The sequence below is a fragment of the Megalops cyprinoides genome, chromosome 10 (assembly GCF_013368585.1).
Source record: "Megalops cyprinoides isolate fMegCyp1 chromosome 10, fMegCyp1.pri, whole genome shotgun sequence".
Lineage (NCBI taxonomy): Eukaryota > Metazoa > Chordata > Actinopteri > Elopiformes > Megalopidae > Megalops > Megalops cyprinoides.
Genome location: NC_050592.1, coordinates 10,532,080 through 10,559,854, shown reverse-complemented (window position 1 = coordinate 10,559,854; position 27,775 = coordinate 10,532,080). Strand labels below are relative to the sequence as shown.

At 45.4% G+C, this 27,775-nt stretch overlaps 3 protein-coding genes across 4 annotated transcripts in view; 2 read left to right on the top strand and 1 right to left on the bottom strand.

Annotated features, from left to right (window-relative positions):
- The window catches only part of LOC118783964 (histone-lysine N-methyltransferase ASH1L-like), a 29,157-nt gene extending 16,717 nt beyond the window's left edge, over positions 1-12,440 (bottom strand). Inside the window, exons 1-3 of the mRNA XM_036537910.1 lie at positions 11,132-12,440; positions 6,384-7,130; positions 1,062-5,433 (exon numbers count right to left, since the gene is read on the bottom strand). Of these exons, the coding sequence (XP_036393803.1) occupies positions 1,062-5,433; positions 6,384-6,938 (4,927 nt within the window). The 5' untranslated portion in view covers positions 6,939-7,130; positions 11,132-12,440. The remainder of the gene's footprint in view (positions 1-1,061; positions 5,434-6,383; positions 7,131-11,131) is intronic.
- A 2,520-nt stretch (positions 12,441-14,960) lies between these two features.
- Positions 14,961-20,158, top strand: dap3 (death associated protein 3). The gene is made up of 13 exons (XM_036539375.1): positions 14,961-15,132; positions 15,557-15,613; positions 16,099-16,218; positions 16,405-16,506; positions 16,614-16,722; positions 17,056-17,148; positions 17,360-17,490; positions 17,576-17,656; positions 17,998-18,171; positions 18,318-18,377; positions 18,679-18,768; positions 19,716-19,833; positions 19,965-20,158. The coding sequence occupies exons 2-13, from the start codon at positions 15,575-15,577 to the stop codon at positions 20,048-20,050; spliced, it is 1,203 nt and encodes a 400-aa protein (XP_036395268.1). The 5' UTR covers positions 14,961-15,132; positions 15,557-15,574; the 3' UTR covers positions 20,051-20,158.
- A 696-nt stretch (positions 20,159-20,854) lies between these two features.
- gba (glucosidase, beta, acid) lies at positions 20,855-27,116 on the top strand. 2 transcript variants are annotated; one of them, XM_036539134.1, is made up of 11 exons: positions 20,855-20,996; positions 21,230-21,294; positions 21,589-21,780; positions 21,986-22,132; positions 23,463-23,596; positions 24,474-24,646; positions 24,813-25,050; positions 25,193-25,417; positions 26,077-26,240; positions 26,422-26,538; positions 26,708-27,116. In XM_036539134.1, exons 2-11 carry the CDS (start codon positions 21,231-21,233, stop codon positions 26,811-26,813), a joined length of 1,560 nt encoding a protein of 519 aa, XP_036395027.1. In that variant the 5' UTR covers positions 20,855-20,996; position 21,230; the 3' UTR covers positions 26,814-27,116. The 2 variants fall into 2 exon arrangements, with proteins under 2 accessions (XP_036395027.1, XP_036395028.1); XM_036539135.1 differs by lacking the exon at positions 20,855-20,996 and adding an exon at positions 21,014-21,111.
- Positions 27,117-27,775: the final 659 nt, after the last annotated feature.

The window sequence follows — 27,775 nt, the reverse complement described above, 5'->3', positions numbered from 1 at the left end:
TTTTTACACATTTCAGAACATGTGAGTGTTTGTTCCGAATGCGCTGATGGGACTTCCTTATCAGAACGAAGTGATGAAAAAGCAAAACCTAAACTGATTTTCTCCTGAAGAGCCTCACACTTGAAAGAGTAGCTGTATGAAGGAAATGACCCATCGGTTCGTCTCTTCACACACTTGCCTTGTTTTACTCACACATTCGTCCCGTTTCTCTCCTCACACACACACACACACACACACACACACATCCTCTCTGTTTATCCTGACACGTTCATCCTCTCAGTTCCTCTCCACACACTTGCCTCTTCTACTCACACTGCATTCTTAGTTCTCTCGTCACACATTCTCCTCACATCTCCTCTCACATTTCCATCCCGCATTTCCCCTCGCATGTCTCCGTTCTTCTCTCGCTTTTTTTCCTGCTCTAACATTCGTCCACTCGCCACAGATTTTCTCACCATCTCCCCTCGGTCTGTGACCGGTGAATGACCCCATGTCCTTAGTTGTAATCCCATGCTTAGCCTGGATTACACCTATTGACTGGCTTGCTACGAACACACACACTACAACACAAACTCCGCATGGAGCGTGCACTAACGTGTTTTGTTACGCAAGTGGAGTGATTCCTTACACACTAAACCTAGCCAATACGGAACATGCTCACAGGCTATGATAAACACTGAGAGGAAACTCAGTCCTGCCATCCAATTGCCAAAACATTTACTGTATTTACCACAAGCCAATCTGACAGAGAGACACTGTGTTGCACACACATATACAACAAGGACTGGAATTCCAATGTTAATTTAACATAATCTATTGACTACGTACACAATAAATGATAGAACCCAAAAATTATGATATTTTACACTTATTGTTAAATAATCTTAAAACTCTTATATTTAACAATTCACAAGAACACACACAGCCAAAATATAATGTCATATGGAGTACTTAATAGATCAAAAAGGGAGCTGAGATGACTTATCTAAATTTAACCTAATTACATCCACCTCAACAGGGCAACAAACAATTTGAACATCATGCACCCCCTCCCTCCTCACCTGTCTCTCTCCTCTCCGCTGATGAAGGGCGGTCCTTCCTCAGCGTCTTGTCCAATCCTGCAAAGTTCCTGGCACTGACTGTGCTTCCACCCCTCTTGCCCCTTCCAGCCGCGGGGACTGTCCGGCTCAGGGCAGTGGCAAACAGGTTGGTATGATGCGTGGAGGCATGTGAGTGCGCGGACATTGGTGGTGGAGTCTGAGGCTCCTCTTCTTCACTGTCCGAACCTCCTGCGAGGTCTGGCTGCTGTCCTCCTGCGAACGAGTCTTGGCTGGGGTTCTGGGACAGGTTGGCATAGTCCGATTCAGGGCTCCCTCTCCTCAGCCAGGGCTCCAGGTGTGCATGCCCCCTGGACGCTCCAGCTGATGACAGATACGAAGGCCCCAGGCAGGACAGAGATGTGTCCTTATGTTTGTACCTCTCCGCTGAGGAGGAGGAGGAGGAAGAAGGGGAGTTTGCCGCAGGGGCTGTTGAATTAGAAGCATTGGTGGCAGAAGTGGGATCTTTTCCGTACCGGTAACGTCTCAGTGAGTCCATCATTCCCCCACCGCCTCCTCCCATTCCTCTACTTCCAGACACCCTCCCTCCCGCGGCACCTCCCCCCTCTGCCCCACCCTCCTCCTCCCGTCGGTCCCGATGCTTGTGCCTGTGTTTGTGTTTGTGTTCATGAAGCCAGCTGTAGGACAGCTCAGGGGGCACAGCGGGGTAGAGCACAGGAGACCTGCCCCCTCCTAAAAATTCCTGTCTGAGAAGCTTGTGTTTCTTCTTGTGAAATTTAGCAGGGTTGAGCAAGAGGTGAGGGGCATGGTGGTGCATGTAGGAGGGCGGAGGGGGTGGGGGGAAGGAAGGGGAGTGGTGTGGGTGCGGTGGAGGGGGATGAGGCTGTGGGTGGTGCGGGTGGGGATACAGGGCTGCAGCTGGTGGGTATCCTCTATAGTAGCTCAATCCAAGAGGGGTGGTGGAGTAGGGAACACTGTAGGAGGGGTGGTAGTATCCAGCTCCTGACAGGGGGAACCCCAGCCCATGGACAAACGGTACCTCTGCCATCGCCTCACGCAGCTTAGGTGGGCGTCCGCGTTTTTTCTTGAGGTCTGGCTTCCGGACATAGTGAAGGGAGTCACATGGGTAGGCTGGGTGCGGAGAGTAGTACCCACTGAAGTTGATCCTAAAAATGGTGGGGAGGAGGTCTCTGGCCAAGTAGTGATGAGGGAGTGGGTGACTGTTGCTCCCTAAGCTGCTGCCACCGCTACTCCCACCAGCCCCAATGCCTGTCCCTCCAGTCCCGGCACTGCCTAGTCCCAAGCCACTCCCTAACCCAACCGTACTGCGGTGTGCTATCCGAATCTCACTCAGCCTGATGATCAGGTCCTCCAGCTCAGCCAGAAAGTCCGGATCCTGCCTGCGAGACCGGAGCTGTAGGTACTTCTTCTTGCGCTTGCGTTTCTGTCTCTTCAGTTTGTCATACCCAGGGCAGCTGTGTCCCCGCCGCTTGCACTTGTGCTTATGTTTCTCCTTGTGGCCCACCAGCGCCGATGGTGGCGGGGGAGCATGAGTCCGGCAGGGGTCTGGTGACGTCCCAGGGCCCAAGGGGGAAGGAGAGGGAGAGGGGTGGTCGAGCAACACTGAGGACGAATGCCTCCGTCTGCCACGGGGACTGACCCCTACCCCTACACCCGCTACAGATCCCACTACCCCGGGCATCATCATTCCTGCCGCCATGCCCTGGGTGATACCCACACCACCCACCCCGCTACTACCGCCTCCTTTCTCCCCCCGGTCAGAGGTGCTGTTGTTATCTGTCCCAATGCCGCTGTCACTGGGTACAGTTTCCTCGCTGTGCGACTCGCTGACAGGCGAAGGGGTGGCTTCCTTAAGCTCGCTCAGGTGCGCAGGGGACGTGGGCAGCAGGGGTGGGGGAGGGGACAGCTTTCGGTAATGGTACTGGTGGCGGTAGTGGTGGTGGTGGTGCCCGCGACACGAGGACTTTTTCAGCGAGGGAGTGATGGAGGACGACGAGCCCAAAGGGACGAGGGGTCGAGGAGAGAGGGCCGGGGAGGACGGTGGAGGGAGGGGGAAGGAATGGTGGGCGTGGTGGGAGTGGCTGCAGTGTGGGTGCTGCAAGAAGTGCACGGACCCTGGCTCCACAAAGCCTGCATCACTGACCGGACTCTGGGCCCTACTAGACTGTGAGAGAGAGGGGGAGGGAAAGACCTCTGATGGGGGTAACTGTTGCTGCTGTGCATGTACAGACTGGGAGTGATGGTGTAGGGGTGACGCGGAGGTCGGGGACAGAAAAGGTTCAGGAGGGGTAGCAGAGGAATTGGCAGAAGGGTTGGTTGAAGCCTTAGGCTTGCGCCCTCTCCTTTTGCCCATGTATATTGTCCCTTTTTTACTGACATTAATTTGGGGACCCAATTTGCCTCCAAAAGAGGCCGCGAGGGAGGATAAGGAGTGTGTTGCAGCAGCAACTGAGCCCACTACCCCTGTCCCTGTCCTGCGAGAGGACTCAGCCTCACCTCTAGCACCCCCGACTCCTGCCACGGGTCCCAGCAGGATTTGATTGAGAAGACGCTTGCGCTTCTTGGTTTTCATTTTGTTGATTTTGCGAATTATGGTTTTCATCATCAGCTGCCCGTTGCCCTTCTTGCGGAAATGCTTGTCCCCTTCCATGCCCTCCCCAACGGTCAACCCACCTCCCCCCTGCTCCTCAGGTGCTAAGGTTGGGGGTTGGGTCTCCTGAGGGAGGGTAGGGGGCAAGCGTTTGGGACGTCCACGCTTTCTGGGCATAGGCTTTGGAGGATTCAGGTCTACTTCTGGATGCAAGACAGGCGGGTCCTCCTCTTTGGATTTGAGCAAAGAGTAGACCTTGGAGGGGGGTAATTTGAGAGAGCGTCGAGGGACAGGGGCATCCAGCCTAGGCATCTTGGATTTGGGGCGACCCCTCTTCCTGGGAGGAGCTTGGAGGAGCTGGGAGGTAGCAGGAGGGACCCGATTTGGGTTAGGAGGTCGTCCCACAGGCCTGGGTTTATGTGGAGGCAGAGGCAAAGGTGATGATGTGGATAAGGAGGATTTGCGCAATTTAGAGGTTTGCTGATCAGTACAATTAGCAGTGGCACTCAAGGGAGATTCCTTGCCCTGTGTCAGTCTATGTGTCCGATTCACAACCCGAGTCCAACGTGGACGTCGGCCTTTGCGTTTCTTGAGGGGTTTGCAGTCTTGCTCTGGGGGGGAACTAGGGAGAGCGTTGATGTCATCTGAGCAAGGCACAGAGACACTGGTAGTGGGAGGATTTGAAGGTGAAGCAGTTTGTCTTGTGGAATCGGAAGGGGCTGTTCCACTGGTACCTCTGTCCCGATTTGGACTTGGCTTGGTTGGACTAGTACTCTTTTTGCTCTGCCCAGCAGAAGACAATACAGCCGCCTTGCTGCTACTCTCCTGCCTCACAGGTCCTGAGGGGGGAGGGCATTTGTTCATGCTCAAGTCCCTGGGACTGTCTTTGTCTCTGTCTCTTTCTCTGTCTCTATCACTGCCCTCTGTCTGGGTCGGACCTCCTCTTGAAAGGTTGACAAGGGAGGTGCTCGAGCCACGCCGGCCATCTGGCGCTCCCCCAACCCTCTGATCTAAAGAAAGTGGGGGTGCTGAAGTTGATGCAGGAGGGCAGGTGAGATGCGTATGTTGCTTGACACCGTTGCTGCTTGCGGTGGTTGTAGAGCTGCTGGTACCATTAGTGCTTGCAGTGCTGCCGTTACTGCTGTTGGCGCCCTTGCCTTCACAGCCCACTTCTTCTTTCTTAGGAGGGGTGGAAAACTTCTCCAAAATACTGTCTCTGTGTCGTGGACCAGGGGGGCGGCCAGGGGGGCGGGAGACAGGAGGAGGGTGGGCCGGCTGGGAATTGGATGGAGGAGAGGAACCTGTTGTTCTGCTTGATGCAACAGGGTCTGGCCGTGGGGGACTGGGGGAAATGGCAGTTGGAGCTATGTTCGCGTTTGTGGGGGCAGCGACAGAGGGCAGCTTGCGAATCTTGCCCTTTGCCGATTTTGAGGGGGGGCATGTGGCAATGAGCTGGGCCAGTTTCTCCGTGACGGTGGGCGCCCCCCCATTTAGGACACCCCGGTCCTTCTCCCTCTGGCCGTCAGTTTGGGGGGACTGCGGCGTGGGTGTTTTGGAGACTCCTTCGGCGTTGGTGTCCTGTGTTGAAGGGGCTGGGGATGGAGGTGTTGGGGTAGAGGAAGCTGGGAAGTTGGTTGGGGAAGAGGGGCTTTTCTTTCCAGAGCGGGGAAGTTTGCCATCAGCATCAGGGCGGTGAAGATTCAATGGTCTCTCCGATGATGTGTCTGATTTCACCTCTGACTTACGGGCCAGCTTGGGGGGAGCCTGTAGAGAAATGCAGAAATTAGAATCTACTGTTGTTAATCACAGCCATTAACACACACTGTCTAGACTGGTCACAACTTATATTCCCAGTGCACGTCAATAAATACATCTGTTGGCTTCAGACTTCATACTATAGCAAACAGGATATTTTAGTTATTACTCTTTTTCTCTCACCTCCCATTTGATTATCTCTCCTAACTTTGACATAAACAGCTGGTAAAAAAGAGAGAAATACAGCACAAAGGGATGGAAGGCTGAGGGTTGGTGGGTTATCTACTAACAATGAAACCCAGATTCATAATGTGCGCAGTATTGTGTTTAATAGGTTGTACCGTTATGCGTTTCTTTACTGCCTCATAACTGCATTTGCCAATGAATGATCGGCAAATGAGAGGCAGAGAGACAGACATGTAGAGAAACCCTACTTCTCCTTGCTACCACTCAATAGCATTATCAGGGTCAGAGAGAGGACAGTGAGAGAGAAATTGGGAGGGGGTGGGGCGGAAGGGAGAGGAAGAGAGGACACAGTGACATAGAAACAGTCGAGAGGTAGAGGGCAAGAAAGAGAGGGAAAGGGAGGCTGCCAAAGAAACATGAACGTAAAGGCAGGGAGAGTGGCATGTAAAAAGGAGAGACACAAAGGTAGAAAGAGAAACAGATTAAAGGAGAAAGAATAGAGCATAGGTAGAAAGAGACAAAGAGAGGTAAAAATAGACAGGTAGAAAAATCGAAGCAATTTCACTGGTAACTATAAATTGCCACCAACAGAGACCCAGAAGTTTAATGTTTTCTGTTTGGTTCTTAATTCTGAGTGCACAGGAAATGGTATTCTGCATCTCCAGCATAAACTGCAGCATGACTGACACAAGTGCTTATGTCTGCAAACCTGAGATGGATCATACTCCACTAAAGTGGGACATCCACTGAATAGTGGAGAAACTTTTCCTTACCCTTTTGCCTAACATGTTGCCTGTGACAGAGGTGGGTGGAGCAGGAGGAGGAGGAGTTGGGGGAGCAGCTGACAGAGACGAGGAAGGTGGCGGGGGCTGGTTGGTGATGGGGTTCAGAGACGGGCTCCGCTCTCTGTCTCTGTCATGTGAGGGGCTGGGCACGTGGTTACTCCCTGTGCCCCCGCTGTTGGCCCCACCTCCACGACTGCCCCGCCCACCTCCGCGGCTCTGTCTCACAGAGGTCCTGATGGCCGGCCGGCAGACGTAGTTCTCCAGGATCTTGGGTGGCTTCTTCATTCGCTTTGCCTGTAGACCGATCTTGAGTTTGACATTGCCCTCCGAGAAGGTAGTCTCTTTGACTGAAAACTGCTGCTGCTGTTCACTGCTAGCGCTGCCCCCTCCAGCTGAAGCATCTGGTGTGGCGCCTTCTCTCTCCTTCTCTCTCTTCTCCTCCTCATTCTTCCCACCCCCTCCCTCCTTCTCCGACTCCCCTGGAGGAGCTACGGGGGGGAGGGGGGGTGGTGTTGGTGGCCCCCCCTGAGTTCTCTGATCCATCAGAGATTTGGGGGGGGGAGTATGTGGGACAGAAGGGAATGGTATTGTCGCCCAGTACAGTTTGTAGGGAAAGATGGAGGGCGAGGGATAAGGGGAGAAGGGAGAAGGGGAAGGGGACTGGGGTGGTCAGAAAAGCAATCCTGGTTGATTGGCTGTCGTTTTATCCTCTTGCAACAAACCAGTCCTCTCTCTCTGTGATGAAGTAGGAGAGAAAAAGATGGAAGGGAACAGAAATACAGGAACAAAGTTAGATTTGTCATTCTGATTACAGAAAAGTAATCAGCAACAACACTCACATCAATAAGTAGATAACCACCGATAAAATAACAGAAGAAAGACCATAATTGTGCATTTCACCCAAACACTGGCATAAATGTGGAGTACAGTGACTACTGTTGTAGTATAAACAGTGATAATGCAACACACCTGTTGGTAAGGACAATGTAGTTATGTCCATTCCAAAAAATAACTGACACACACAATCGTCAGTACTCAAATACAACAAGCAGTGTACTGACAGTGTTGTGTGGTCTGCACTAACTGTTGTTATGCTACTGTAACCAGTGTAGCACAACAAACTAGAAACAAAAGACATATGACGTTAATACTTTAACATAGTAACTGGTAAGTATGCAGTCCAATGCGGTCCTTAATCCTGTTCCTGAGAGACATCCAATAAAACACATCATCTGCTTCTAAAGAGTGCTGAATAATTTCAAGTGGGTCATCTCAGCAGGTGCTTTCTACGCAGTGAAGTCATTTGGATATAATTCAGAACAATGACCTCAGTATCTTGTCCTCAGGGGCTATATAACATCCAGCAGTATTTCCCTGCCTATAGAGAAGGTAAGTAGAATGAGCTCAACTCATACTGAGGGTTTGTGGACTGCTGCTAAGGAGGAAAGTGCTGTATATAGCAGCATAGCCTGTTATATTAAGAGCAGTGCAGAAGCTGAATGAAGATTTGGGACCTTTTCCCCATGCCCCACGCCTACTTTCTATGTTTACTACAATTACTCACTCCCTCTTGCTCTCCCTCCCCTCCCTCACACATACCATACTCTGGGCCCACCTCCCTCTGACTGTCTTTCACTCTCTTGCTCCCTCACTCCATCAATCCCCCCCCCCCCCCCCCCCCCCCCCCCCCCACGCTCCATTTTTCCTTCCCCTCCTCTCCTTATTGTATTCCTTCAGAACTCTGGTCTTCTGGTGATCTTTTTTCTTTCTTCCTTTCCTACTGTTTTCCAGCTTATGCAAGCCACATTTCCCTCCCTCTCTCCTTCTTCCTTCACTCTGTAGTGGCACAGTGGCAATCCAAATCACAAGAAACAAACTTAAGCCTATAGGAAAGTGAAGCAGCTACTCTTAAATTCCTAAAAAAAAGTCAAATGAGCTTTTCATGGGCCCAACGGTGAATTGACATTAACATGAAATTACAATTGTAACACAACCCAACAATAACATTCACTCACAACAGTAATGTTTTGCATAACTCTCTCACACTTCTTTCTCTCTCTCTTTCTCTCACTTTCTCTCTCTGCTGACCACCACACAGCATTGCCAAGATAAACACCCTCTCTTCTCTCACACTCACTCACTCTCCCTCTAACAAAACACACCCTCTCTGTCTTTCATTCTTTCTTTCCCTCCTGAGACACTTCTCATACTCTTTGTCTCATACTCATTTCCCAACAAATTTTCACTGTCTTTTCCAGAGATTCGAGATTACTTTTTGAAAGTCCTTTCCTTTTCAATGAAGGCAAAGTCTCTGTTGCTTGCCTTCCCAGCATCCTTCTCTGAGCCATCACCTTCTCTCTGGCTCTCACTCTTTCTGTTGAGACAGCAGTTTGATCCAGTTGTGCTCTGCTTAGCTGTATCAGGTAAACAGGTTCTTTCCCTCGCAAATGCAGTGATGTTCCAAGGATGTGACAGATAAATTCGCAGCATAATGCTGTTACTGGTTAAAAAAAATGTAAATAACATGCTGAGTTGTGCCCTATAAACAGCTGTAGAATGCCTGAATGAGAGTATGAGGTAGCCAAACACCTGGCTGACTGACAATATAGCTGAAAAAGAAATACTCTCTGTACTTAACTGAACAATCTGTCAACGGCCTTTACACTAGCTGTCTTTACACTAGCAGACTGCCTGACTTGTTTATTGACATACAAACCGACAGATAAAAAGACATGCTGGCAGACCATCAGTGGCTTGACAGACTGAAACAGACAGTCCAGGACACAATAACCAACAGAGACGAGACCTGGACTAATTTACAAAATTTAGTAACGGACTGTACTTTATAAGAGACAGATGAACACCTCAACTTGGACTACTTCAGTCAACTGACTCAAATTTCAAGAGTGAGAAAACTGTAATACCACGCCACAGACGCAGGGACAATAAGCGATATACAACCCACACACTGTACAGAAAATATATACAACAACTTGTAGACAGAAATGCCTAAAGTTCTATAGAAATAGTGATAATGAACTGAACGACAAAACGCCAGGATTACGAAGAAAACATACTGGCTTGAGAAGCCAGGCAACTAAAGCAGGGAAAGAGAGCGACAGGGAACAGCGCGAGTGACAGATGTGAGAGAGAACAAGAATCCTGTGCAGTCAGTGAGGAAACCGTAAACAAGTAGCGTAGTACCCCCCCCCACCCCAACCCCCCCCAACCCTCCACTGTTGCACACATACGGCTAAATTCACCTACGCCACTAAGCCCTCACAACTGCTTAAGACCGAATGCAACCAAACTTGGCTTAATCACTAGCAATTTTAGCACAGCAGAGCCGCTTGTAGACATCCCCGTGCCACTCTCGTCATTCTACTCTCGCTGAGGATGCCACAGTTACTATTGTTTAAAAATGTAATTGACAACGTCATTATGCAAATACTATTACTGGAGCCTTCATCATGACAATTCTGCAGCTCCTACCGAAGTGTTACTGCTGGCATCCCTGTTTAAACTATCATTAGCATGGTTTTCATCATCATCATTATTAGCCATTATCAGAGTTGTACGTCCTAATTGCTTGTTGCAAGTGTTATCGTGAGTATTGCTATTGACGGCTACCCCTGACAGCACATCCAAAACAACCATCTTCACAACAGTTAAATTGCTGGCGTAATTCAAAGACGCGGAAGGCTGTTAGCCACCCGTTCCGACAAAACGTTTAGATGCGCATGTGGCGAAGCACGCCGGAGTAAGGTTATTTGAGGTACATCTTGTTATATTGGTGTTATCTACATGTTTTATCACGTGTCCGTTTCAAAATTTAAAACGACATGGAAAGCCATTCACGGGGCCAGCACGGGGCATGTGCTGAAACGAGCTGCCCCATATGGTGAAGCTAAAAAGATGTATCATGTAAATTGTACCACAGACTCTAGCCTCTGGCGCAGTTGTATGATCAAAAAGCGTGGTCGTATAGTACTTGTGTACAGCTTTCACAAATGCTCCACCCAGCTACAGCCCAATTTTGGGCTTGCGAGCATCTGCTGTACTACACAACGTTTACAACTTAAATCTTAAATGCATTGACTTTATTCCAGTTTTAATGGGTTAATTGCTTCAAACTCGGCCACTGCCACTTGACAGATTATTTTGGCTAACAGTGGATTTCAGTCGATGTAAAATGTTGTAATGCAGTCGGTGGGTAAGTCAAAAAAAATCAACAGTAACTAGCTACTCAGCAGACATCGTCACTGTCATTGCTCTAAATTGTGCCGTTGTTTTACTACAACTACAGAAATTATAGCGTTTGACACCTTATCCATATCAATTTATGGAAGAAACCCGGCGGCAACAGCTCAAATAACAATACAAATGCAGTATCCTCTAAAGTTAAACGGCAGATCTCTCAAAGAAAGACACCCGACAGAACCAAGGCTAAAAATATGAAAACGTAAATATCAAAACAGTCACGGTTTCTAGTTTCATTCCAGCTTCATATAACTGTAAACTAGATTTCTTTTGGAGGGAATACGGGCTTGCAAGGTTCATGAAAAAGACTTCTGTGTGCATCAAAATGACCCCAAAATCAATTATAACCAACTATACAGAGGGCATAACAATCTGGCATTATTATCGAGTTAACGAAATCGATCACAATAAGATAAATAATAATAATAACAATAATGGTATAAGGTTAGAAAATTAGCATATAGGTGGCTACTCACCACGGTGCAAGTCCAAAAACGGTATTCACATCATTCGGATTGAAATCCACTCTCCTTGCGTATCAACATGGTCAATGCTTTATTTTGATCCTCGTCGTTTTTTTCGTTTTCAAAATGGCAAAATATTCAAAACAGTCTCAACGTGATAAAGCAAAGGAACTCCGATGTTGCCAAATAGTAAAAACGTGGGGGAAAGAATGACCTGTACCAAGTTATAAGTATTGATGTTGACAGTAAGACAGCTTGCTAATAATACTAATAAGGATGGCGAACAAATCCATAAATACAACTAGCAACCTACCCCCCCACAACCTTGACACAGAGTACGACCACCGTTAGACCTCGGGCTGAAGGGTTCGGCCACGCATACAGTCCCAAAATCGTCGTACAAACAGAAAAAAAAATACTAACAAGGCATTTCCCATGAAATAGCAAGTTATTAGATCACGAGAGGCATAGCAATGGTGGTTCAATCGTCCTAAAAATTATAAAAACAGAAAGAGCAAGTCGTTATAATTGTTTTAAGGCGCAGATACAATAATCGTGGTGAGCGCTCCTGTCCCTCTCATTTGATAGCTAACGTTAGCTACAGCGAAGTACAATTCATTCAGTGTGTGATGAGGTACAGTAGCTAGCTGTATCGATAATGTTTATTTTGCATCATTCGCAGCTAGCTAGGCACGTTGTATCAATTTCTCACGCTGGGTTAGTTAGCTACGTAGCTAGCTATGTGAGCCTGTGTGTCAGTCTATGTCGTTTCGTCTATTAGCCAGCTAGCTAGCTGGCTAGCTAGCGGAGACGTGCTAGCTAATGCATTTTGTTATTTAATAGCTAGCTGCTACAGCTAGCTGTCTAGAGCTAGCTAGCTAGCTACAATATATTTATGTGTGAATATATCAAGCTAGCTAGCTAGTGTGGGTACAGCTCACAGACAGTTCAGTCACATAAAATATATTATTATCTATAATATAACTGAACAAGAGTAAAAAGATTAAGATTTTCTTGACGATAATTTAAAATTGTAATAATAATAATAAAAATATAACAATATTAAAAACACGAAGTGTCAACAAAATGGCGGCGACGTCGTTGAATCAACTGAGTTCCGAAATGGATCTCTCCTTGCTTTCTCTGTCTCCCTCTCCTTTTTTCTCGCAGCGGTCGTTGTCCTTGTGTCTCCCCCGCCGCGGAACACCCTCTCCGGCCTTTCGTTATCAGGGCCGAGCCGAGCTGAGTCGGGTCGGACTGGGCCTCATTCACAAAACCGGGCCTCCATGTCAGTTGAGCCCGTATCAATTCTGTCAGTAAAACACGGGCATTCTCACAGAAACACGGAGGGAGGGAGAGAGGGGGGAGGAGGAGAGGCGAGGGAGGGAGGGAGAGGGGGAGATACAGTATAGGTCTTTCTCGTTCGTTCTTGACTTTTTACACTAACTTATTTAAAATATTTTACATTCTCCCCGCATCACGTGCAAGTAGCACTCTGTTACTCAGTAACTATATGTTGTTACTTTCTACATGCAGCTGGGGGACAAACCTGCCAAATGTGTGAAGTTAATGAAAGTAATTGCGGATAAACTGATTTAGCTGGCCTGCCTTCAATTAAGTACGCGGGTTTTCGTTTCCGACTGAAATCGTGTTTACTTCACTGTAAAAAAATAATAATAAGGGTCCGCAGGGAGCAGTGATTCTGGTCCTTACATTAGAACTAAAAACCGCGTAAGATTCGTATTTTCATTGGTTCTTACCCCAAGAGCTCTCCGTTTTCATTGGTCTCCTTCGTGATGATGCCGGGAAATTCATAGTTACAAAATAGTTTCAAAACGTGTTCAATAAACCACATGGTAATTTAACCGCGTGTCTCAGCTCTTTGTACGTCTCTGCATATTTCATGGTTTGCCTTTTAAAGTTGTACCCTTTTTATTGAATTTGTTCTGAGAGCACCATATCCTTCCCCGATCCTGAGGTAGTCTCGTTATCGTGAGATGTCAAAGTCTTAGTACGAGGCACGCTGTGCAGCAACCCAAATTTAGCATAGATTAGTGTAGGTATAGTTAGAATATAATGATTTGTTGTTGTTGTTCTTTTGTTCCGTTTTAGATGCTTATGGAATTTCTGTCCGAGAGTTTGTTCATGAATGAGTGTTAAGCAGATTCTAACAAGATCAAATTATTTTGCCCTTTCACATTGTCGAATTTGTTTAAGAAAGGAGGCAGATGAAAACAAACCGTGGCAAATTGCTCAGTGTTATGTTTTTCATATTTATTTTTCAATGCTTGAAGCAAATCTTGAGGGGAACAGTGTCAACCGATTTTCATCATTATGTGTAGCCCATAGTGTTGCGTAATGCTAAGAACGTCTTAATCACTGTCTTACCGACTTCAGTGTATCAGCCTTTGATATCAGGCATAGCAGGTATAACCGTTTTTAAAATTATGGTTGGACAAGGAGAACTCAGTTGTTCCTTATATAGAAGGGTTTCAGCATACCCTTTGAAAGAAATTCGTCACGATAAATATTTGGATGCGAAGTTTGTTCTTACACAACAAAGTTAGTAAATCTTGGGTTACTACTACGTACATAAAGGGGATTGTTTTTGGTATGTTCAATCATTTTTACTGGTGTATTAACCAGAGGGGGCAGGCCATCACAGGAGACATTCCTAAAACCTTTCTTTCTACTTTTTTTTTTTTTTAATATTGTATGTGTGTACTGTTGTATGTTTTATATTTAATCGATATCTCACCCTATAGCAGTGCACGGTCATCAATGTCTATTGCTGTTCATATTCTGAAACGCATGTCTTTAATAAACCACATGGAAAAAAAAAAACCAACCAATGTCAACACGCTAAACATGTTTGATATATAATGTAAATAACAACAAAACTGAACCCCAAGATGTAGTATCTTCCACAACAAACACTCCATTTATCACGCAGCGCGAATGTTAAGTCAAGTTTTACTGAACAAAGAATTTGGGGCTGGGGGCTCAATCAAAACAGCAAGTGGATAAATCATTTGATTGTCTTGCGCTCTGCTAGATTATCTTGGACAGGTGTTTGAGCTCTGCTAGATGATCTTGGACAGGTGTTTATTTTCCAGGGACAGATGGACCACCATGAGCTAAGTAGACGTTAGAGAAGAAAAAAATAATAACAATTTTCAAATTATTTTCGGACTGCTACATGTGACTGCATGTGACTTGGCACCACGTTGTGCAGAAGGATCTTGACTTGCTACCACTGTTTATCAACGATTAAACAATACCCGAGAAAGCAACGAAGCATACTTTGCTGCGATCAGTTTAAGCAAAATAAAGACTGATATAAAAAGAAATACGCAGAGATGTTATATGTCAATGTTCTTAATCAGGAAAACAGCCTTCAATATCAATATACATTACAAAATAATAATGAAAGTTCTTAAACGGGGCATCTCGTGGCATTGGTCAACATAGTGGACAAGTTGGTCGGGCACAATGCAGCAATATACAATTTAATCCACAATTATAAAGAGCAAACTGTTCTAAACATACACAAACTAATTTCGTAGTTTAGCATAGTGTCTTAAATGTATTGATAATTGAAAGTCACGGTTCACGGTGGGAACTAATCAGTCTGCAAAGATTCAAGTATTAGGACCAATTAAAAGGCGAATCCTCGCGCGGTTCCTCAGCCTCTTACGCGAGCTCAGGTTGTATCCACCGATCACATTGGTCACATTTTCCCCATGGGATACACTGATACTAGCTACGGGGGTGGGTTGCACTGACAACACGCAGCTGCGGAGTTTACTTCCTATGCCTTCGTCATATTGCCCCAAACGAGTATGGCGGCGTCCACACTGGTAATGCGGTGACAGAACGACCGGACAAAACGGGTCATATCAGTTAGTGTTTTTGCTGTTACATTCACGAATGACACGTTTGGACAAGAATAAAGCTGAAGGTTACAAGTACGCATTTTCTACACGTCGTTATCATTAACTGCCCGGTTCTTGGTATGTATTGATGTACTGCTAGCCGATTAGCTTGCTCCACATTCTCGTGTGCTGTGGAATGTCAAATTGATCAAGGACGCAAGCGAAATATGATTAGCTAGCTAGTTAACTATACAAGGTAATAAATGTATTGCAGATTGCGTGCTAGTTAGCTAGGTTTTGGTTTTGTACCGCTGTCATTATGTAGTAGTGTGTGTGATGTCTTGGCCTCAGTCAAATAACAAACGGTAATAGCTATCTGGCGATAGCAATTGAGTGCGTTGTACTGTTTGGATGATAGCTTTGAATTTCACGGTGATGAATAAATCTACCTAACAAGTTATTGAATCCCGATGTTATTGTGTACTCAACATTTTGATTTACTACTATATCTTTCAATTAGCTTTTATTTTAACTGCTACCTGTTAATGCTGTCGTTCAATAGTCCAGCGTATTCCACATCATGGCTCTACACAGGCTGTCTATGAGACTCCGACAGACAGTAAGTTTTCAAGTTACCCTCACCATTATTTGTTTTTATTTACCCGTGCTAACATCATAAATGAAGAGGGAAGGGGTTGCCTGTTTGAAATCTAGGTAGCACACTCGGGCTAGTATTGTTACTCTTTAACAGCAAGTGCAGTGGGACCTATAATGACCATAGCCGACTCTCTTGCCAGTGGTGTGTTACGTCTGCTTCCTTGAGCCAGCCTGAGCTACATATTCCTGTGACATCAGTGGGATAGTGTAAAATGTACTGGGCTTTGTGGCATTTCACAAAGTACCACAACTTTCTCATCAAATTGAAGATGCAAACACTTTTGCTCTTGGATGGTAGTGTGTCAGTAGTGTCTCCAGCAGAGGTCATCATATTGTTTCTACACAGATGTTAGTGTGTGCTAAAGAGATAACAGATTTGCTTACGAACTAAGCTGGACATTTGAATTTCTGTAACCTTCTCGTGCAAATGAACAATGAAATCGACAGGTGACCCAGGCACGCTCCTTTCATGGCACCGTGTGTGGACAGCAGCTGGGGGTGCTGGTTGAATCTGAAATCCCAGCCAGAAGTGAACATGCAATCTCCAGAACCACAGAGGGGGATCCAGTGAGTACCGCCAGGCAGATGTTTCTTATTGCCTGTCACTCTTACAAGACCCATCTGCTAACAGAGAGGATACTTGTCTGACAATATTTAAGTCGCTCAACTGCACTGACTCTCTGTGTCTTCCTCTCTCCATTTACTCTCTCAACTTTTCTACTTCATCACATGACTTCCTCTTCCTCCCTTCAGGCCAGTCACACGGAGCACCATGTGGGTCAGCACTACACCCTGCCTCCCAAAGTTCTACGATCCCTCTTCCCCCATGGACTGCCCCCTCGATTCCAGATGCAGGTAGCTATGAGAGGGGAAGCAGGCTCTTCACTCTGGGCACCAGAGACAGAGACAGTGCTGTGTGTGTGTCTATGGTTATTGATTCTCCCTTTTGGTGTCTGCTCCAGGTGAAGACGTTTAACGAGGGCAGTGTGATGGTGCGGGAACCAGCCCTGGAGCTTATCTCGTACCTGAAGAGAGCCAACTACACAAAGCCTGCCTTGCGCTACCTGTTCTGTATCCTCTGGCCTGTGTCCATCCATACCTAGTGTTTACTCTCACTTAACCCTGCTCACTCAGAAATGCACACTCTGCTTCCTCACAATTGTACACAGAAGGACCTGTTCAAGCAACTGAATACCCCTGCACATATTATATTGTGTGCATGTATACACACATATATTTGGTGCGCACTTGTATACATTTTAGAAACATATTTCTAAGGCAGTGTTCTGTGTTGACACATTTGTGTGTGCAGATGTGTCTGTTTAGTGCATTACCACATTGTCTCTATGTGTTATGATTAATTGCTGTGTTGTAGAGCTCTTTTGACCTTGACTGGTTGTGTAGATGGGGAGACAGGCAGTGGGAAGACAATGTCTATGTGCCATGCACTGCACTACTGTTTTAGTCAAGGCTGGCTGGTTCTACACATACCAGATGGTAAATACTACCTTATGACTGTTGCTGCAATGATATTTGTTATTAATAAACTAGTGTGCCCCTGAAGCGAGGTATTTCAACCAAGCACAATAGCTCTATACTGATATGCCTCTATGATGGTGTTGTAGCATACTATACATATTGAAACCTTTCTGTCACTGTTAACAAAATGAGACTTTGCTGTCTGGCCCCCGCCTCCCCTGTCTTTTAGCGCACCTGTGGGTGAAGAACTGCAGTGAGCTTCTCCCGTCTTCCTCCCGCCCTTCTCGGTTTGACCAGCCAATTCAGGCCTCCCAGTGGCTACGAAACTTCCGGATTACTAACGAGCACTTCCTGTCTAAGGTATTGGAGCAGAGAGACAGACGCTCACAGTGATGCATCATTTGTATTGACTGATTGATTGACAAGTCATTGTGAAATCACCCAGATAAAGACAACGCGGCGCTATGCGTGGACTAAGAGAGAGAGCACCGAGGAGGGACGGCCACTAGGAGAGTTGGTGGAGCAGGTGAGCCCTGGACCTCCTCTTCCTCTTCCCTCTAACCCACAGTACTTTTTTCTGTTTTGTTATCTTTATCAGTGCTTTTCCCCTTTTTCTTGGAATTATGTGTCTCATTACCTCACAAACGCGTGCAGGCATTTTTGTCTGGCACTGTCAATGTATTGGTGTCTTATTCAGCTGGGAGGGCACACATGACATTTAACCCCTGTCCCTCCCCTAAATTCTATACACTACATTTTCTCTGTCTGTTATTAATGTGCTGTAGCATCCAGTAAAGTCAGACAGTGTGCTGTGCATATGTGATGTCTTGCCATTCGGTACATTCGGAGCTGTTATCCCCTCTGCAGGGTGTGTCCAGAGTGAAGAGCAGCAGTGACGTGGTCGGGGCCCTGCTGAGGGAGCTGCGGCTGCAGTGTGGAGCAGGGGAGGAAGGCCAGGAGGGCTTCAGGCTGGCAGTGGCAGTGGATGGGGTGAATGCGCTCTGGGGGAGGACCTCACTGCGGAAGGAAGACAAAAGCCCGGTACGTGCTCTCCTCTGTGTCCCCCCCCCCCTTTTCTCTCTCTTTCTTTCTTTCTCTCTCTCTCTCATTCTCTCATTCTCTCTCGATCATCAGTCCATGCATCTGATTCTTCGTCTTTCCGTCCTGCTTTCCTCTCTCCCTCACAGGTTTCCCCTGAGGAGCTGACTCTCATCCATAACCTGCGGAAGATGCTCAAGAATGACTGGGTGAGAATCGGCATGTTTCTGTCTGAATGCACTTCCTAGTACTTCCTAAATACTTAATGAAACATAAAAAAACAATGAAAGACCATGAATTAAGAAACACTGCGTTGTGGATCCATTTGTTATTTAAAATATTCCTGTCAAATATTGTGTGAAAATTTCCAGATTTCTGTTTATATTTGATGTATGATTTGAGCCGTTTGCTTTGTTAGCTTTTACTTGAAATATAGACATTTCAAAAGTTGACTAATCCTGTCTCTCCTTCCCCTTGTTTGTCCTTGGGTGTCCACACTTTCTCTCACAGAGTGGGGGGGCCATTATTGCCACACTATCCAGGACAGGTTCCCTTTTCAAGCCCCGCTTATCCTACCTGCCCCAGGAGCTTCTGGGAGAGGTCAGATGCAATTCTCTGAAAACGTTCAACATGGGTTGTGTCCCAAATCACACAGTGGCATGACGTGTAGTGCAAACTCTGTAATGACTATTTCAGTATGTATGCAGAGGATTGCAAGTATGCAGTATGCATCAATTGTTTACACACGACTGCTTTATATTTCTGTGTTCACAAACTTTGACCTTATTTACATTAGCCAGGCTACCTAGCAAGCTACATATGTTGGTGTTTTGTTCTCATAAACACAACTACTGCTGAATTGACTCGCATGACAATGGGTCAAATGACTCATGTTAGCTTCACGCCTAAAACACACAGAAAACAAATATGCTATTTCATAAATACTCAAGGTTGTTTCCCCATTCTGAACTTCACAATTATGCTCCTCCCTTGAATTTGGTAATGAATTCTGGAGTAGTAAGTGTTTCACACTTCCTGGATGGCGTGCAGCTTATACATGCTTTTTCAGTGTTTGTAGTATGACATCTGGGTACTTTGAAGGATATTGCTCTATCCATAAACTCATGAATGTGTTTGATGACTGCTCATAATTTCTGTGCATACTCCATCATATGCTTAGTATGCTGGTGTGCAGTTTGGGACACAGCTGTGCAGTGGAGTTATTACTGTGGACTAAAAATAAATGAAGTTTTGCCTGTGTTTCTGACAATTACACTGGCTTTTAGCTACTGATTTTGTCTGCCTCTTAAGAGTGAGTTTTATAAGAAAATCAAATTAGAGAGGCTGAAATGGAATATTTCTGAGGTGGAAATCTCCTTCTTATTTATTGCAAAGATACACTCTTTCTGGGTCATACTAAGTTGATTTTTAAATAAAAGTAAAGTAAATAAATGAACGTGTAGCTACTTAATGATCCTTATAAGAAGGCTTAAACCCTCGATTTCATCCCATCAGGCATTTTGATTTACCCTCTCTCTCTTTGTCAGGAGGGCTTTGACAGCTTGGACCCCTTTATGCCCATTGCAGTACCAGTGTACAGTGAGAAGGAGTTTGAGAGCTGCTATCAGTACTACATCGACCGCAACTGGTTGCAGCATCCACACAGTAAGTTTATGTGCGATTCGTTGATATGTACGTTTTGCACAGCTCGTTGGTGGGTGTGTGTGAGACATTTTTATGTTGCTGGTTCACAGCATAAGACCTTCGTGTGTGTGTGTGTGTACTGTCCCCTGCAGGCCGCACCGAGGAGGGGAAGAAGGAGCTTCTCTTTCTGAGCAGCAGAAACCCAGCTGTCCTAGAGAGACTGTGTGCCTCCCTCTGAGTGAGAAAGCTGTACCTGCTTCGTCACAAGATACATTATTTAACCCACATTTACATCAACGTCATGCTTCATGTTATGTGTTTCATAATAAAATGCTGTAAAAATAAACATGGCTGAAATACTTTACACTCTTGTTCCATTTGGAGATTTTGTGGTGTTGAAGGAAACCCCTTGTCCAGTGCATTGTGGAGATTTTATGATTTTTGCACTGTTGGAGGAAACAGAATAATCAGACTTCTTTCTGTTATTAGTATAATTAATCTATGATTTGTGGGTGGTGTTGGACAGAGTTCTGAATAAGGAAATTTCACATGACTTGGCATTATAAGTGAAAATATGCAATACTGATCACTTGATCGGGGCAAGAAGGTTTGGATAAAGCTCCTTTGTTGGGGTTACGGGTCCAGGATGTAGGTTTACCTCTTAGATGAAAATCCGTAAGATTTGCCTGTATAAAGACATTAATACAATGTTAATAGTATTGCAAAACTATGAAATTAGCCGCTGTGTATCAGAAACGAACATAAAATAAGGATGTACGACATTTAGTTACGTATGGAAGCACAAAAATCACTATGCAATAGAAAGGTAGTTAATTACTGACAGAGTTAACTGGCCACCTAATGTCCGTCAATAAAGCGTGTGCACCTGCCTCTTGACTTGGCAAGTGCTTCACTGTCGACATCTAGCGGAATATTTATACAGTTACATCAAGAAGAAAAAAAAGACGCTGACCGAAATGTCACATGACCGTGATGATGACGTAACCACGCCCCTTTCGGAACTGCAGGTGTCATATGATCGCAGAGATCCCAAATTCACCGAAACCCGGATATTGGAATGACAACTTGCGACAGGCATGTGTCTCTCGGGGCTTGCTGTTACACAAATTGTATGTGCAAGCTAGGAAAATAGTGCGAGTGCGGAAGTCAGCGCAAAGGGGAAGGTATGACGAAATTGCAAAGTTTGCAAGTTTGCAGCTAACCTAGCCAGCTAAATTGTTTTGAGACGTACTTTGCCAGAACTGTTTGCGGGTTTTTGTTCGGGAAGAAATACCTCAGGTAATATTATATTTATAAAATGGCAGTGCGAACTTTGTGCCTCAGTGTCAGATCCATGCTGCAACGTAATGTAGCACCCAAATGCAGCATCTTCATCTTACATTCTCTCTGTTCACAGGATGACGCCACCAGCCGTCCTCCTCTTCCTTATGGTCGCGATAGCGGCTATACCTTCCAGCAGAGGTCAGTCGGGCAGTCTGTTTTAGTGAGTGCACTGTGGTTTGACCATTTACATCGCTGTCTTTCTTTCTAATTAGTGTATATGCATGGCAGTAAACTGTGGACATATGGAACGTTATCGTGTCTACTGCCCTCATGGCACTGCTCATTAATATAAAATTAATGATATGTACGCATTTTCCCACATGTTGGATCTTCTGCCGTAGTTAAAAAAATCAATAAATCTTCATTTCCCACCTTTGCCCTGTCAAGTGACCTTGCTTGCTACCTTATCCTGTGTGTGTACATATGTTACAGGCAGCAATGAATGTGTGCCCCGCAACTTTGGCCATGGCTCTGTGGTGTGTGAGTGTAACTCCACCCACTGCGACTCACCAGGCGTCATCACTCCGCCACCACCGGGGCAGTATGTCTCCTTCCTCACCAGCCAGGCCGGCAAGAGGCTGGAGAAGGGGCAGGGGCAGATGCAGAACAGCAGCACTGGGGCAGGTGAGGGACGCAGTCCTGAGGCTGGGGGTCTTTGTTGATGCATTATTTTGATAGCTATGATAAGATCACTATTGGAGTTTTATTTATGTAAGGAACAGAGGCAAACTTGTACCACCAATTAAGTATTAATTAGGGCTCATTCCCTTTTCTTCTCATTTTTCTTTTCCCCTGTTTCTTCATACTTAACTTTCTTCTCCCGTCCCAGTTCTCAGACTCACTATAGTTGGCTATCAGAAGTATCAGAAGATTAAAGGCTTTGGGGGCGCTATGACGGACGCAGCGGCCATGAACATTCTGACACTGACTCCAGGAACACAGGACCAACTGCTGAGGCAGTACTTCTCTGTGGAGGGTGAGTCTGGTTGAGAGTCTGTTTGTGTTAGTATCATCGTCAGTTCTCGGCAAAGTGATGTTAGAGGACATGGCCAATAGAGGGCACTAGTTAAGATGTGCCACCGCAATGAGGCCATATTAATCTAGCACCTCAAGACTTGCAGACATTTTAAGCTGTCTGAACAGTAAAGCATAAAAGACTAACTGGCTATAGCCATAAATCAAAACTCAAGGTATAAACACTGTAATGATAACTTACAGAGATGAGAAGTTTGGAGAAAAACGTCTCTGTGGCATACACTTTAATGTGTATAGTGTAAAAGACCAGTATTGATCATTGTTATTAATGTAAATCATAATGATTGTGTTTATTATTTATGAATTTTCTGTGTGCTGTGGCAGAAAAAACACAGCTGCATTTGCTAGCTGCCATATCACCCTGTTGGCTTTTTGTGATAAATGGCTTAAGTGGGGTTGGGCTTGGTGAATAACCAGATGGCAGACCTCCTGGGAAAAATATAGAAACCTCTTTTGTGCCTTGACACAGTCTGTAATCAGTCAATTAGTTGGTGGTGTGTTGGTGCCAAGGAGAGAACTGCAAGCAAGTAAAAGGAAGTTGCACAAAAGTCTTTCATAGAGGCTGCAAAATGTATTTTCTTCTATTTGCTCATGGTTAAAGTGCAAAATTGCTCAGTGTCTCCACTTTTCACTAAGCACTTTTGCATTTCAAATATGAGCCTCTTTGAAGGATTTTTCCTCATTAATATTATTGTAGTGTGCAAGTTTCCTTCCCTTGCTTGTAGCCCTCCTGGGAAACCAGGTAGCTGCTGGAAGTGGTGGTTGGCCAGTAGGGGGAGCTGTTTCCCCTTGCCAACTAAATCCAGTGCTTAAGCACAGTGATGGGGGCACTGCTGCAGAAGGTGCTGTCCTACAAAAAAGATAAATTAAACCAAGGTCCTGATGTGCTGTGGTGAAACGATTCCAAGGCACTTATCCAAAGAGTAAGGGTGTGAACACCGATGTCCTGGTTAAATTCCAAAACTATCGGTCTATCTGCCTACATTGGGCCACTTAATTATCCCCCTACACTTAAACGGCTGCACAGTCCCTTGCATTGTCTACTTAGATCCATCATGCTGAATCATTGTAAGTGCCCTTAAAGCAGCAAAGCTCAATATGTCACAAAGGGCACCAGCCTAATGTTCTTCTGATACATTGACATCAGAAAGGACTGTTTCAGTGTGCTACTTTAGCCCTAATGTAAAATGTAAAAGTCTTTATTTTTGCTGAGCCCCCACCACTGTGTGGAAGGTGGTTATGGTGAATGCTGCTCTCTGTCGCTCACTCAGGTATAGAGTACAGTGTGGTGCGAGTCCCCATGGCCAGCTGTGACTTCTCCACACGGCTGTACACGTATGCTGACACACCTGGAGACCTTCAGTTAGACAACTTTACCCTGGCCCCTGAAGACAAAAACATGAAGGTGGGTTCTGTAGAATTGAGCTATGGGAGCACAGCAAGCCACCTAAGGAGTTAAATGTGCTGATGTAAAACTTCAAAACGTCTTTGTTTTCTTTCACTAAGCAAACACTTAAAGTTAAATGCAAGCGAAGCAAATGAGCAATTTCCATAAGAGTCCATGAATGAAGATGCACAGGAATTTGTTTAGGGTGTCTCCACTTGCCACAAAGTCCTGGTGAATATTTCATTTTTCAGTGGGAGAATTCTCTCTATTCTAGGGGTGATGGAATCAATTCACAGAGAGTCTATTTTCATGCTGGTTATTTTACCAAAAAAGTAATATTCATTCCACTCTTAGTTGGATATATTAGTCATTTTTCTGTATAGATTTGTGCTGATGGATATCCCAAAACATACTGGCCTAAAATGTTTAAACATACTGTATTGCACATGTTCATTTTTAGTTGTTATATGTCTTTTATTGTCAAAAATGTTGATTTTAGTAAATGAGTAAGTGAGTAAGTAAGTAAAGGTAACTGAGAGATCAAAAGCTAAGACTGGGACAACAACCAGCACTCAAGAGTGGCCAAGCAGGAACAGAATCTGACAGCTCTGTTCTATACCCTGTCAGACAGCTGCAGCATATGCTAAAATTAAAGTACCTACACTACTGTCCCTTCTTTATCTATGTTACACTGTTAGAATTTCTCTTCCTGTGCTTTGTGTATCATATTTGGCCTCATTCTTATCCTTAGCTGTTTTTTTTTTACCCCCTTTCTCCCTGTGTTCGCCTGTCAAACAGCCATGACATCATCTGACAGTTATGTCACCATCCTGTCCTCTCTATTTCCTCTTTTCTTCTTCCTCTTCTGTCATCCTACCCACAATGCCCTGCTCAGATCCCATTGCTCCAGCGTGCTCAGGCGCTCTCTTCACGGCCCTTGCGTCTGCTGGGCAGTGCCTGGAGTGCCCCCGCCTGGCTCAAGACTAATGGCGCCCTCATCGGCAAGGGTACTCTAAAGGGGAAACCAGGGGGCAAGGAGCACAAGACCTGGGCTAAATACTATGTCAGGTAAACGGTGATGATGTAACACCACTCAGCAATACAAATCAAATGAATGCACATCTACTCAGGACAGAGGAGAGGCATAACTAAATTACACTTAGATCTGTTTGTAAGTTCCACCTGGTGTAGCAAACTACATTAGGCTATGTTAATAGGAATTCTTCTCTCCAAGGTTTCTGGACGAGTACAAGAAGTACAACCTGACCTTCTGGGCGATGACGACGGGGAATGAGCCCACAGCTGGAATGATGACCAATTACAGCTTCCAGGCACTGGGCTTCACACCGGAGAGACAACGTGATTGGGTGACCCTGGATTTAGGCCCAGCCCTCAACCAATCCCAGCACCAACACATTGAGCTCATAATTCTTGATGATCAGAGGCTGCTGCTGCCACACTGGGCCAAAGTGGTGAGTAGAAGGAGGAGAGTTGGAGGAAGGGGAGGGGGGCCTAAACTCGACTTAGATGTTAATAGACGGAGTGTATAAGTGGAAAAAGAGCAAGTCCACAGAACTCAGTGGGAGTCATACTTAATGACTCTTTTCCCTTCAGGTGCTCAGTGATGTCCATGCTGCCCGCTACATCCACGGTATTGGAGTTCACTGGTACATGGACCAGATTGTCCCGGCTCAGTTCTCCCTGTCCACCACACACCACCTCTTCCCAGAATACTACCTCTTTGGCACTGAGGCCTGTTCAGGCTGGACTCCCCTGGACAGAGGGGTAAAGTTGGGCAGCTGGGACAGGGCTGAAGACTATGCCCATGACATCATCGAGGTGAGCCCCAGGCTGTGGTAACATCACAGACATCAGCCTCATACCCATCTGACATACAGGTCACAGGGGCAGAGAGATTAGGACTGATTATCTTTTTTTTTCGATGGGATGTCATCTCATCTACCACCTAGGAGTGAAATTAGATGTATTTTGTTTTTTTTTTTAAGGTAGCTATAAAACCTATAGGCCCTCAGAACCCTGGAGATGCTTATTCTGTATCTTTATGTGGCAGAAATGTAATTCAAAAAGTAGTTTCCATTTTACATGAGTCACTGAATATATGTTCATTTTTTTGTAAAATCATCAATTTACTGTTTAAAATGTGCATGTGATGTTTCAGTTGAAATTTTTTGATCTCAGAGATGATGTATTTTTAAGGCAGTTGATCAGCTTTTTATCAGAAAATATGAAGCAATGACAGGCAAACACATTTAAGTGAATATGTAATTGATCTTATTGCATTATATCCAGAGGGAGGTACAAGTTAAAACATGTTTGCTGTTACCTTTCCAGTACTTCTGCCAAAAAGAATGTACCGGATTAACAGTGAGGGAAACAGGTTGTCATGTGACTTCTGCAACCTGCGGGAGGTTTCCAAATACAGTTGACACCACACCAAAAACAAATTCCATGCCCCTGTTTTCCTCTACTTTTTCCAGGACCTGAACCACTTTGTGACAGGCTGGACTGACTGGAATTTGGCTCTGGACTTGGGTGGAGGGCCCAACTGGGTCAAGAACTTTGTGGACAGCCCAATCATTGTGGACAGAACCAGAGATGTCTTCTACAAGCAGCCCACCTTCTATAGCATGGCCCACTTCAGGTGAGGTCCACCTGGGTGGGGCTGTCAGCCTGCGTTACACGTGTTCGATCTTATCTTTGCCTCCGCCTGTACAACCTGTCTCAACATCACCAGATGTTCTGTACTGTCATTCTTGATGTTCTGTGTGCGCAAAGGGAGACTTCATCGATGGCTAGTAAAATATTCCAACTGTCTCCCTCAGTAAATTCCTGTGGGAGGGGTCTCAACGAGTTGGCGTGTCATTCAGCTTGGACTCTGATTTGGAGAGCACCGCCTTTATCAGGCCGGATGGATCCACAGCGCTGACTGTCCTTAACAGGTGAGAGTTCAAAAGAAGGGAGTAGATGTTAGGGAATTTCTGCAGTCTCGTTGTCTTTTTCTCTCTGATGAAGTCTTGATGTTAGGGCAGATTTTATTTCAGTACCTCTGATCTGTCCCTGTCTCACTGAATACAAATGATTGTATCAATGTGTTTCAATGTGTTTCAGGTCTGATAAGGATGTGCATTTTGAGGTCTGGGACCCAGCTGCTGGCTACATCCCCTCCATCTCCCCAGCACACTCCATTCTCACACTCATCTGGGCAGCACACTAACAAGGCAACCATGCTCAAACAGGAACAGACACACCTTCAAACTGATATGCATGTAATCTCATACAGTATCCAGTAAATGGACAATCCTCCACCATTGCAGTACATGCATGCCCAAATGGCAAACTTGTCCCAAGCAACACTTATGGCTTGAATATAACTCTCACTTCAAGTGGCTTTGTCACTGATGCCTTGCACTGAAATTCATGACTGATTGCACACTCCGTTAGACTGTTTAAAATCATTACCAAACAGGCTTGTGTTAATTTCAGTATAATGTAAACCAATGATGTACATAATTATCATTTCCTGACAGTATCTAACCTAAATAAAGGTTATAACCTAAATAAAAATTCTATGCAACTTAAGGTGTGGCCATTAATTACTCAGTAATATCAACGGAAATGTTTTTTTTTTTTTTTTTTTAACTGAGTGCTCTAGTCAAAGGATGCTGTCACCAGTTTGAAATGCTGTCCATTCTCAAAACAGAAGAATATCTGATGCACCCCTCTGTCTCCTCCCTGGGATCTGAATTCATGGGAAAGGGCTGTCCTATGAGAGGCACTGTGTAGGTAGCAGTGGTGTCACCTGGACATGAGGCTTGTGGTTTGAAAGCTATTGAAAGAATGAGACTGGTATACTGTTGAGCATGGTACTGTACCTCAGATGCCCCTATAAAAATTGAAAACATGTATGAATTTCTTAAAAGGAGAGGGTTCGGAGAGCGCAAGTACACACACGACCCAAAGGACCATACATTATGCATTATAACCATACACACAGTCAAAACCCATGAATGGGGTGCCCGGAAGGAACCAAGACAAACAAAAGAACAAGTATAATCCAGAGTAATGAGACACTAGGAGTCTCTACACACTTCTCATTGGTTACATACAGTGCTGGGGGGCTGGCAATGTGGTTCACTCCTGTAATCCAGTGCCTTACATGTCCCAGTGCTTTCTACT